This window comes from Danio rerio, chromosome 13 (assembly GCF_052040795.2).
Source record: "Danio rerio strain M-AB ecotype USA chromosome 13, GRCz13ab, whole genome shotgun sequence".
Lineage (NCBI taxonomy): Eukaryota > Metazoa > Chordata > Actinopteri > Cypriniformes > Danionidae > Danio > Danio rerio.
The window spans coordinates 46038973-46052097 of NC_141033.1; the positions used below are offsets into that span (position 1 = coordinate 46038973).

Below are 13125 nucleotides of genomic sequence, written 5' to 3' on the forward strand. Positions count from 1 at the left end.
TCAATTGCTTCATACTGTTTTTATTCTTACCTTTTCTTACATTTTACGGGTGATAACAGACAAACAGACGTTTCAACACAAAGCCTTCCTCAGTGTGTGACACATTCTCCAACTCCACCCTTTTATTCCATAGTCAATCACAATGTGCAATTAGTTAAACCGTCACTCTCATTTCATTATCAATTAATCACACAATAACTTATAATCTTCACAGCAATGACAATAAACATTCTTCCCATTCCGACCTCACTCCACAGAGATAAAGTGCATCAACCACCATCACTAATCAGGTGTACATCAATACAAAAAATTCTAACAGTTGACATTAAAAGTTTTCTACATTTAACAATTACTCAAAGATTAAAAATAACAAGTCTTACCTTCATCTCTACTCTTACAACCAATTGTACAGGAGACATTTACCTGCATATTAAAAAACGATTTGCAAGACATACGAAAAAACTTGCATTCAAAAACCATTACTACATAGGAAAACATCATATCAATTATCATTATATTTTTTAACAATTTACACTACAATATATCATGATCAATTACTCAAAAAATACCTTTTCCTTCCAAAACATAATCTCGCAAGAAAACAGCACATCAAACATCAAGTTTCGGACCTCTCCTTTTCGTTACAATATCATGGTCAATTACTAGCAAAATACATTTACTTTCAGTAACATTACATAACAAAACAACCCTAACCCTAACTGTTATAAACTGAAAAAATATTTTATTTGACAATGTGTTACAAGAAAACTATTCTGCTTTTAATTTCATGTTTAATTCAAAGTATTGCTTCAATGTGCTTTTTAAAAAAAACTTCAACGCCGCAGGGTATTTCAATAATGCTAATTTAGTGCTGCACAAAAAAAAAGCAGCAGAACATTTGTAAAATATAAAGGCATAAAATTTCACATTTACCTATAGTTTTTATCCTGAGGTGAAGAACAGATGTGGAATCTCTTCAACGAAAGATGTATAAGGATGTCCATCAATGGCTGTTGGATTGTTTTGATGAATAACACTCCAGCCGGAGCTGCTGTCAATCAAACGTTCACCCTAAAGCCTGAGCTCACTATGTGCAGGTGCTCAAGCCTCCGGCCAGGAAAACACAGAACTGAACAAACACACACACACACACACAGACACACAGCTTCAAAAAAAGTCATTGAGTTCAAACGATTTTCTAAACATCAGTGAAATTTGCTTTAGATAGGGTTGCCATGTAATCAATGAAAATGTAGTCATTTGCTCATCTTCATACAACTTTGTGAACTTTTTTCTTTCTTTCAGAGATTTTTAAACCAAACTGACTTTGATTTTTATGCATACACTACGGTATGTTACAAACATGCAATGCAAACTCTAGCTATGATAGACATTACAATCTCAACTGATGTAACAAACTGGCAGGTCACATGATAACAATTACATATTATGAATTCTGTAATGAGTTTTGAATGCGTGTTTGAATGGCTCACATCACACATCAAAATGAGCAAAGAAGTTCCTTAAAGTAAAAAACACTGAAATGACCAGCACAGAGTCCTGATCTAATCCTTATTGAACATCTCTAGGAAATCCTTGGTGAATAAGTTATGGCTAAGAAACAATCATTGAACTGTAAAAAAGACTGCAAGATCACAACAAAGCAGACTGACAGACTTATTATTTTGTGTGGGTGACACGGTGGCTCAGTGGTTAGCACTATCGCCTTACAGCAAGAAGGGTCAGTTGGCATTTCTGTGTGGAGTTTGCATTTTTTGCCCGTGTTGGCGTGGGTTTCCTCCAGGTGCTCCGGTTTCCCCCACAAGTCAAAAAACATGCGCTACAGGTAAATTGGGTAAGATAAAATTGTCCGTAGTTTATGTGTGTGAATGAGTGTGTATGGATGTTTCCCAGTACTGGGTTGCAGCTGGAAGGGAATCCGCCATGTAAAACATATGCTGGATAAGTTTGCAGTTTATTCCGCTGTGGCGACCCCAGATGAATTAAGGGACTAAATTAATTAATGAATTATTTTGTGTGTGTACCTTGTTTTCCTCATGTTGTGGGGACCAAATGTCCCAGCAAGTTTAGCAAAGTCAATACATTTTAACCATTTTGTAGGGACATTTTATTTATTTTTTTGGTTCTCATGAGGAAAACGGCAAAATCACACATAATAAAGTATTCTGAAAAAGTAAAATTGCAGATTGTTTCCAGTGAGAGTTGGGTTTAGGGGTACTCGTGGGATATGGTGATACTGCAGATTATACTGTTTGTACAAAAATCATTACATCTAGGCAAAGTCCCCACAAGGATACTTTTATTAATACTCACTTTATTCATTTTTGCACAAAAATACAAAAATATTAGAATTAAAGGTAGGCCATAATGTGCAGGAAGAGGCAAAAGCCCAGAAGACTTATTTGGACCCTCTGCCTAAATAATAATAATATTAATAAAAAAATGACAAAACAATTGCATTACAACAAATGCTTAACTATGAGGGCCGTACAAGTGTGTGTGGTGCTGCTGCTTATAGTTTTTTTAATAAGAAACCTGGAAAATTAATCATTTAAATTAATACTAGGAACATATGCGCATCTTAACTCTTGTTTGCTGTTCAAATTCCCTACCCTTTTGTTATGTTGGGGATGAAAATGTCCACTGAATTAAACTGCTGTAAAAATGCATCAGATAATTATTTTTTTCACATCTTTTGCAAAAATCTGAAATCAACCCCAATCCTGAACAAAACTACAAAATGTTTTTAAAATTTTCAGGATTTTAATTATTTATTTGCCATGTTCACAAATGAGGTCACTGATTTTGGTGGGGAAGCAACACACAAAATGGTGTTTTCAATATAAAAAGTTATTGTGCACTGGATTGTTTTCCTTTTATCACATTTTTTTGGAGTTGTGAACGATTAGTAACAACATTGCCTTTGATGCATTGTTACATTTTCATTTTTAATCCCTAATTTACTGTTGGTGGCTGTTTTTGCCCCATGTACTTAAATTATAACCAAATTTGACAGTGCATAAATACAGTCTTTGTTTTTGTTTACTCCATGTAGTTCTGAGAGCTGAGATGCATATTTTGATTTTCTCAGACACATCAAAGTAAGTGTGCAGAGGTCACTCTCACTCACTTACAGACACACATACACGCACTTTATACTCTGCTGTTATACTCCATATAAAATCCAGAAACTAAGCTATTGTTTTTTTTTTGTTTGTTTTTTTTTTTGCACTGGCCTATCTAAACACTTAATGGTGCTAACCATTGATTAACAGTAAAAATGACAAATTTTACCTGTTCCCAACAGGGAAAACCACCAACAATCAAAAATTCATGATAACATGATGTCATGATTTTGCAATCAAAAGAAATGTAAATATAATGGAAGTCAAGGGTGCAAAAACAGCCACCAACAGTAAATTAGGGAGAAAAGAATAAAAATTAATTAATCAATTTATTAAAAACAATGCATTAAAGGCAATGTTTTTTCCAACACTGTGATAAAAAGTTTAAAAAATCCAGTCCAAAATTACTTTTTATATTGAAATACGTCATTTTGTGTGAGTTTTTTTCACCAAATCAGTGACATCATTTATGAACTTGGCAATTAAAGACTTAAAATCCTGTAATTTTCTAAGCAATATAGTAGTTTTTATCAGGACTGAGGTTAATTAATAGATTTTTAAAAAATTTTTAGAAAAAAAAAAGATGATGCATTTTAATAGCAATTTAATTAAGTAGATGTTTTTATCCCTAACTTACTGTAACAAAAGGGTAGTAAATTTGCCCAGAGTGGGAGAAAAAATGTGTATTGTTGAGTTTTTTATTTATTTTTAAATTCAAAGCATTTTCTCATAAAATGTGACAAAATAAGATTTGTCACCAAAAAGCATTACGCTAGCTGAAACAGAAAAACTTGTGGCCAAATTAAGACTCAAAATCACTTAAGAGTGGATGAAAACGGGTTAAAATGTATGAATTTTCCTCTATATTCATTAGGGGTGTCACGATTTCGATTTTTAATCGAAATCGATCGAAATTTATGGTCAAATTTGATTATCGAATCAAAAAAATAGAATCGTCGATGCAGCCACGGCCCCATGTCACGTCAGCTTGGCTTGCTAAGCGGGAAAAAACAGGCTTGTTGAAGTGCTTGTTAAACTGCAGAAGCAGGAGACCCATCGACAGAACTTAAACCCTCTCCTCTTTCAATTAAGTCGCTGGTGTGTAAGCATTTTGGATTTCCAGTGAGTTATTTTGACAATGTTCGTGTTGTCGACAAAAAATACCCACAGTTTTGCAAGCTCTGCTCTGCCGATAGACAACACCGGCATTGCGATCCTCCGCCCGCCCCCGTTGCAAATCTGCTCGCGAAAAGTACACACTCAGGCCCTGTTTACACTGTCTTTGTTTTTAAATGGCATTTTAGAACGACAACGATTTGACATTCACAGTGGCTTGTAGCATTTCTGAGCACCCCTCCTTCCTCTCTACCTCTGAAAATCACATCACGTGACCACAAAGACACAGACGCACTCACAGCCATGCGCTCGAGACAGCAGGTCCAGGCAGTCAGAGGACTGCTTCAATCTTTCACTCACTTGTACTTAGTCATTTTAGCGAACACCTCAGATACTGTAGGCTGGTTCCTGTTGGTTGTGCGTCTTTTTTACCGACGCCATTATAACGACACAGATCACTGCCTATTCACGAGTCCCGCAGAAAAAGTGATTGACAGGTGGTAATTATGTGTGTATCTTGCCTTTATTCATTTACTGTATGATTTGTTTATGGGTAAAACAAAGACCATCCAGGTCAGGTAGTTTAAACGGTAGGCTACAAATAATTAATTGGTCATTAATTAATTAATTATTTATAATCGAAAATTGAATCGAATTGTGCCTTTAGAATCGAAAATAGAATCGAATGGAGGATTTGGAGGATCGTGACACCCTTAATATTCATGCAGCACAGCATTTTTAACAGAAATCAACAGATTTACGCTGCAGTATACTCTAATTACTTGGGTGCATTAACTGAAAGCTTCACTTTTACATTAAATCCGTCCACCCCTTGTGTCTCTGTTATAAGAGATGGCTTCAAGTCAAAGTTTTCTGAGTAGTGTGGTCACTTGCGGGATTCTCCATCATTAAAATCAAATTAAAATTAATTTGGTGAACTGTTTTATGATGCCAATGCATGGAATTCAACTTGGCCCAACACTTTACACACTCTTAAAGCACTCCAGAGCTCCTGAAAGACTGCTTCTCTTTCAGCACAGAGTCTGAAAACAGGCCACAGGAGGTTCGTCTGGATAACTCACTCTTGAATGGACCTTGACATTTTTATGCTCACCCTTAAAACAGGATCTCCCAGAGGTAAATGCCGTCTTTCAGGTAAAGGCCTTCAGGAATTCTGTCTTTCCTAATGTCCACTGGGCTCAGACATCCATCCTCTTGAGTTATACGACAGTACCATGAAATGAACAAGTGTGAGGGATAGGTGAACCTATAAATAATAGATAAATAAATAAGGATAAGTGTCACAGCGTATGCAGAACTGTATGCATTTGTAATACATATTAGGTATAGTCAACATTAGTGTACGTTTTCTTTTCTCCGAAAGATATTAATACATTTATTTAGCAACAATGCATTAAATTAATCAAAAGACTTGTATAATGATAATTTTCCATTTAAAATTAATTCTTCTTAACTTTCTATTAACCCAGAATTAATATTTAAAAAATTGTTTAATATTAATGATAATTATAGGGGAAAATATGTCATGAGGGTTTGGAAAAACATGAGGGTGAAAATGATGACAGACTTTTCATATTTTGCTTAACTATCCTTTTCAGTCTTCCTGTGGAGTTTTAATAGTTTTAAAATACATACACCGGCCACTTTATACTACTACCAGGTTGGACCCCCTTTTGCCTTTAAGACTGCCTTAATCCTTTGTGGCATAGATTCAACAAGGTACTGGAAATATTCCTCAGAGATTTTGGACCATACTTACATGATAGCATGACACAGTTGCTGCAGATTTGTCGGCTGCACATCCATGATGTAAATCACCTATTCCACCATCTCTATTGGATTTAGATCTGGTGACTGTGGAGGCCATTTGAGTACAGTGAACTCAATGTCGTGGTTAAGAAACCAGTCTGAGATGATTCACACTTTATGACATGGTATGTTATCCTGTTTGAAGTATTCGAAGATGAGCACAGTGTGGTCATAAAGGGATGGACATGGTCAGCAACAATACTCAGGTAGGCTGTGGCATTGACACGATGCTCAATTGGTTCTAATGGGCCCAATGTGTGCGGCCACCACCACCAACCTGAACCATTGACACAAGGCAGCATGGATCCATGCTTTTATGTTGTTGATGCCAAATTCTGACCCTATCATCTGAAAGTCACAGCAGAAATCGAGACTCATCAGACCAGGCAACTTTTTTCCAATTTTGGTGAGCTTGTGCAAATTCTAGCCTCCTGTAAAGAGTATAAACAGCCTATAGTTTCCTGTTCTTAGCTGACAGGAATGGTACCCGGTGTGGTCTTCTGCTGCTGTAGCCCATTCGCCTCAAGGTTTGACATGTTGGGCATTCAGATATGCTCTTCTGCTATCTTTCTGTCAGCTTGAACCAGTCTGGCCATTCTCCTCTGACCTCTGGCATCAACAAGGCATTTGCGCCCAAAGAACTGCCGCTCACTGGGTATTTTCTATTTATCCGACCATTCTCCGTTAACCCTAGAGATGGTGGTGCATAAAAAATCCCAGTAGATTAGCAGTTTCTGAAATACTCTGACCAGCCCTTCGGGCACCAACAAACATGCTGTGTTCGAAGTCACTTAAATCACCTTTCCTGCCCATTCTGATGCTCGGTTTTAACAGCAGCAGACCACTTTGACCATATCTATATGCCTAAATTCATTAAATTGCTGCCATGTGATTGGCTGATTAGAATATTGTGTAAAAGAGTAGTTGGACAGGTGTACCTAATAAAGTGGCCGGTGAGTGTATTTCAGTCGTAGCCAATTGAAAAGTCTTAAGGGGGTTAGCAATATTGATCTTTTTTTCTTTTCTTTTTTTTTTTTTTTTAATGCATTTATTTTTATTCCAGGCAGCCAAAAGAAAAGAAACAAGACTAACTTCAAGTAAGTTCAAAATTCTAGCACTGTTAAAAATCAGGGGCATAAACATATCCACAGATCATTGGTTCTTAAAGGGTTTGTTCACCCAGAATTGAGAATTCAGACATCATTTACTAAGTAAAACTACTATGGAAGTCAATGTTTATCCATTTCTAACATTCTTCAAAATATTTCATTTTTCCTTTAACAGAAAATAGAAACTTGTGAAGGTTTGGAGCCACATGAGGGTGAGTGAATGGTGAGTAAATGTTCATTTTTTTGGGTGAATTGTCCATTTAAAAGTTTTGTGAACAAATGAAAATGACAATACAAAATTGGAGGAGGTGACTGAAATTTATCAGACTTTCACTGTGCAATTTTGTCTTTCTGTGCAGCTTGATTGTTCTGGTCATTGTATACTTTCATATGGAAAAAGCAAACATTCTGCCTAAATCTCCTTTTGTCTTACTCTGAGGAAAATATGTCATGTGGGTTTGGAAAAACATGAGGGTGATTAAATGATGACAGATTTTTCATTTATCCTTTCTTTTTAAGCTTTTATAAAGCACAGCTCTCATCGGCCACAGTCTAAACATCTACTCAAACAATACTGATACTGTATTTAATAGTATAAAAGCCCCTTAGAAAATAAACAAAAGGGGAAATAAGGTATTAGTGGTAAGAAACATGTTTGGGCGAACACACATACACACATACACACACGCACACGCACACACACTGCACGTTGTGTTGATGTCCATGGCTTGTGTAGACAGTGCATTGACATATCAGAGATACTTGGCTTTGCTCTTGCTCAGATGTGGTTTAGAACAAAGAGGATTGTGGGTAACGCTGGGCCTAACCACAGGAATGGATGGACAGGTTTACAGGATGTCTTCTTTTTCACTGCATGACACTTACAGCACTAGCAGAATCAGACAAATGGACTCCACATGAGAGAAACGTAAAACATCGGAGTAAATCGATACTTCTCATCTCTTCAAACTGAGAAAATGGGCCCTTTTTCCTGGGTGGCCAGGCCTGCACGTGTGTCCTACATCTGCCTGTGAGGGTTTGCTGTTTGTATTAAAGCATTTGGATATTTAAAAGTTTAGTTTACCCAAATATGAATATTCTGTCATTATTCACTCATCCTCCACCCGTTTCAGTGCTATTTGAGTGTCTTTTGTTGAAAAAAAAAAAAAAAGATATTTTGAAGAATGTTGGAAACCAGTAACTGTCAAATTCCATAGTATTTGTATTTTCTACTATATATATATATATATATATATATATATATATATATATATATATATATATATATATATATATATATATATATGTGTGTGTGTGTGTGTGTGTGTGTGTGTGTGTATGTATATAAAGCAATATCACACGAGTAGTAGTGCGATACGGCTGTATATCGACAATGGTAGGAGGCATGTGTTGGCTCGAGGCCACAGGCTGAGTGCGCCTTAGTGTCCCACAAGTGATGATATACAGCCGTACAGTTCGACGGCATAATCGAGTATATAAAAAAAGAAAATTAAACACTAAGAGTCTCAAAAACCCTTTTGTATGAGGAACTACTTTCTTTCGCCATTCATTCAAATCTGCAGCTGACCGTCAGAACAGTAGAAACCGTTGCTACTTCACAAACATCTTCACAAACATCACTTTAGTGCTAGTATTTAAATGATTCTTTATAGCGTAATGTCTAAAATTACGACAAAACAGTTGATTTTGCTCACATTTTAAGATTATAAGGCTGAACAGCAGTAAAAATGCCATCAGTCTACAGAGATTTCCCAGTATTTCTCTGTTGCAATCAGGAGATCACAATAAATAACCCAGGAAAAGCCAAAGCAAAGCAAACACTACCAGGTTAGAATGGTATAAATTCAGCACTACAAAATACAGAAGAGTGATTGATTTAGAATGTCACTTCCCTGCTCTATAATGATTTGTTCAGCTGTTTTTCTCCCCTAAGGACTTATGCGGTCTCTGTCGCCATCTTGTGGCGGAACATTAATTGTCTTTGCTCTGCTCAGTATGACAAGCTGGACACCAACGTGCTGAATCTCCAAAATCATGAATATTTAAACTATACTATACTTATAAATAAATGACATAGTTGGAATCTAAACAGCTACAGTCTCATCTAAAAGCCTCAAAAGTACATTATGTTAACCAACAGATGAAATATTTGTTAAACTGTAGTGCGTTTAGTCTTCTGCTTGCCACTCGAGTGGGCATGGTAATAAACAAGGGTGAAGAAGCTGTACGAGTGCTTATATTGCTTTAATATCTCATGGCTATCAGCCAATCAGATTCAAGAACCTACTTATTAGATTAGATTAGGTTTACAGCAATAGCCGACAGTTAACAGCAACAAGTCACACTCAACAACATAGAAATAACAGTACATAATAAAATTAATCATGCAGTTGGAACAAATGAACGCAAATATCTGTTGGACCTAGCCCGTCTAGAATAAGGCCCAATCCCAATTCTATTTCTGTACCCCTACCCCTTTTCCTTCCCCTTAGCTCTTGCAACCGAGGGTTAAGGGGAAGGGCTTCAAAATCTACCCCTAAGAATTGGAACAGCACTATATCCCCTGTACATGTCATAATGTGCCCTCGCAATCTCTTGCTTCATATGAGTTCAGATGATGGCGACTACTGTAATTATTCCAGTTGTGTTATTTATTGGTATTTATCTTCAGGAAATCACTGAAGCCATGTATTTTGTTATCATAACGATCTGATGTGGCAATAAGATCGTAACCTGTACTGTACATTTACACAGTGGACATATTCATTAATGTAAACTCACCAAAAACAACATTAACATTATAGCAGACACTGTAAACAGCTCATTGACAGCCACTAGACTTTTCTGACAGGGTATTCCAGTGTCATCGAGTGTCAGAATGTTGTGGGACTGCTGTACAGGAGTTATTATTAAGGATTATAGATGGTGAATAGCGAAAATTGCGAAAATTAGCAGTTTTTATTTTAGCGTTTTTTAAAAAAAGGCATGACGGTAAAACACAAACGCGGTTATGAATATATTAAAACATGTGTTTGTTTGTTGTAAAAAAATTGTCATAATGACAAAAACACTAACTAGTGGATCTCCCTTCTTCCGGGTGCAGCTGGAGCTAGTGTATCCTGTGAAATTTTTCCTACCCCTTGGTTTCGAGTGTGATCCTGTAAAATCTTCGTTTGAAAGGGTGTATACCCCTTGCCCTTAGCCCTATGCCTTCAAGCTAAAGAGAATTGAGACACCCTTACCCCTTTACGGGCACGCGCAAAACGAGGGGTATGGGTAAGGGGAAGGGCTAAGGGGTAGAATTGGGATTGGGCCTAAGTATACCTTGTGCCTGATGGCAGGAGACAAAACTAAATAAAGTGGGTGATTCTCATCTGCTAATATGGACATAGCTTTCTTTATGACTCGCACCTCATACACGTGTCCAATACTATTAAGATTTGTGCCAAAGATCCTTTGAGATTGATGAACAATTTTTGAAAGTCTGTTTTTACTTGTCACCCTCAAATAACCATACCAGCATATTACTGCAAAAAAAGAGACTTGGTAAAAGAAGATTAAAATGGTGCCCAGGTATTTATACTCACTCACTGTCTAAACAACTGTACCGTTTACAGTAGTAGTAGTAGCAGCAGTAGAAATCAAGTTACAACGAAAATCAATAAGCATCTCTTTAGTTTTTGAGATTTTATGTTGTATATTATTAGGGGGGTGGGAGTATCCTTTATTATGGTGGGCATATCCCTTACTCTTACATCCCAATGTTGACAGGTATGGTGTTGTTACTAGTTTCTATAATTCTATATTGTAAGCGTTTTTAGGTGAACTCTCCCTTTAAAGCGCTGTGGAGAATTGTAATGCTACTTTTTATAATCAAATCTTTAAAACTAGTTCTCAAATAAATACTTTTATATAAAAAACTATCAAATCAGTTTTTATTAGTAGTAGATATTTACATTTTATCATTTAAAGGTTTGGGGTCAGTTTGTTTCTGTATGTTTTCCATATAAAATTTTGTTTGAGGAAAAAAATTGTACTTGCCCCACACTTTTGAGTAGTTTATAGTTACAAAACGGGTTTAGCAATTAAATATTTTGTGTTATCATTTATTGCACAACCAACATATATGTTTGATTGAAAAATGGGACTGAGTAATTTTCCTTTTAAATAAATGACACTTGCATTTATGAAATTGCATAAATGCATACATAGAGATGAACAACAGAATCATTAATCTTACTATGAAATTATTATTTTTTAAAATATTTCAATTATAACCCATTAAAAAACAACAACTCTTAAAGTGGCTAACAATGTTGACCATTTTTAACATTTATTTTAAATCTATTTCTCCAAGTAGAAATACAGTGGAAAATATCCCGGCACTGTTAAACATCACTTCAGAAATATTTGAAAAATAATAAAGATTTTACAGACTAATAATTTTGTCTTCAAATGTACAATAAAAACAGGAATAAAGTGCCAAGTGACTATTTTCTGTGGGAAAGTGTTTGTGTGAGTCTCTCAGAGGTGCTGAGGGGATTCAGAGATGTTTTTAGGTAAAGAGAAAATGTTCTTTGATGTCTGAAATGCCATATCTGTGGTTTTGTTAGTGAATGAAGCTCCGAGACTCAATCAGACAACCAGCATGGGAAACCCCTCATGACAGGAGACCTTATACACACACACACACACACACACACACACAGTCATGTGTGCACATATTTATGACAACACCCACACGCATACCAACTGCATGCATACTTCAACAAATAGACTTTCTTTCTTTTTCTTTCTTTCTCTTTCTTTCTTTCTTTCTTTCTTTCTTTCCCACAATAAGATCTCATTGTCTTTCAGCTATATACTTTATAGAAAATAAAATAATCTCCTTCTTTTGGTCTCACATTCAATTTCAGACAACATCTGAACTATGTCTCAAACTGTGATCGACTCTCAGAAGATGCTAAAAAGGCAACCAAATGCCAAAGCTTTCTCAATTAGTTCATGGTTAGTTCACCGCATAATGAAAAACTCATTTACTCGCTTTCATGTCTTTCCAAACCCACAATACTTTATGTATTTTGTTAGGCTAGACAGATTTTATTTTTTGCTATTTCCTCGTGTTTTGAGAAACCTGTGGATTTATGCGGAATGGTTTTAATAGGATAGTTCACCCAAAAATGGAAATTCAGTCGCTGTAATTTCAAACACTGAAAGGGTCACAGCAACCAGGATTTTTCAAAATAACTTCTTTTGTGCTCAACAAAGGAAAGTTTAAAACCACATAAGGTAGAAAAAAATAATGGAGTAATTTTGAATTATGGGTAAACTATCCCTGTTAGAGTATACATGTATAGAAGCTAAAAACACAACATTGCATTATATGAAAGTTTAGAAACAAGTTAATAGATATTTTTAACAGTGTTATGTTTATATCTGGAACACAAAACCATTGATCAGCAAAACCAGCTCAACAATCTTTGGTGATAATACAGTGGGGAAATTAGTATCACAATTTTTCTGAGAAAACATTTTAAAAAAAGATGTCGTTGACTTGAAATTTTCCCCAGATATTGATAACAACCAAAGAAATCCATAAATGCAAAAACAAAACAAATAACTTTACAAATGAAGTTATGTTTAATAAAATGAAAAGATGCAGGGAAAAAGTATTGAGTGCATAAAAGAAGGAAGGTGTAGAAAGGCAGTGAAAGACCAGACTGCAGCTGAAATCTTTCAGTAACCCTTCAGTAACCCTCTGCCCTTCCTAAGAATAAATGAATATTAGCTGCTACAGTCCTACATCTACATTATCAGGATGATGAAGATGAAACCAGGGTGGACATTTCAGCAAGACAACGATCCAAAACACAACCAAGGAAGCTCTCAAATGCTTTCAGAGA

General features: G+C 35.8%; 1 protein-coding gene across 1 annotated transcript in view; it reads right to left on the reverse strand.

Moving 5' to 3' along the window:
* The window catches only part of LOC147841186 (uncharacterized), a 27042-nt gene continuing 13917 nt past the window's right edge, over positions 1-13125 (reverse strand). Inside the window, exons 5-6 of the mRNA XM_087279931.1 lie at positions 5377-5529; positions 1-1129 (exon numbers count right to left, since the gene is read on the reverse strand). Coding sequence (XP_087136057.1) covers positions 5379-5529 — 151 coding nt within the window. The 3' untranslated portion in view covers positions 1-1129; positions 5377-5378. The remainder of the gene's footprint in view (positions 1130-5376; positions 5530-13125) is intronic.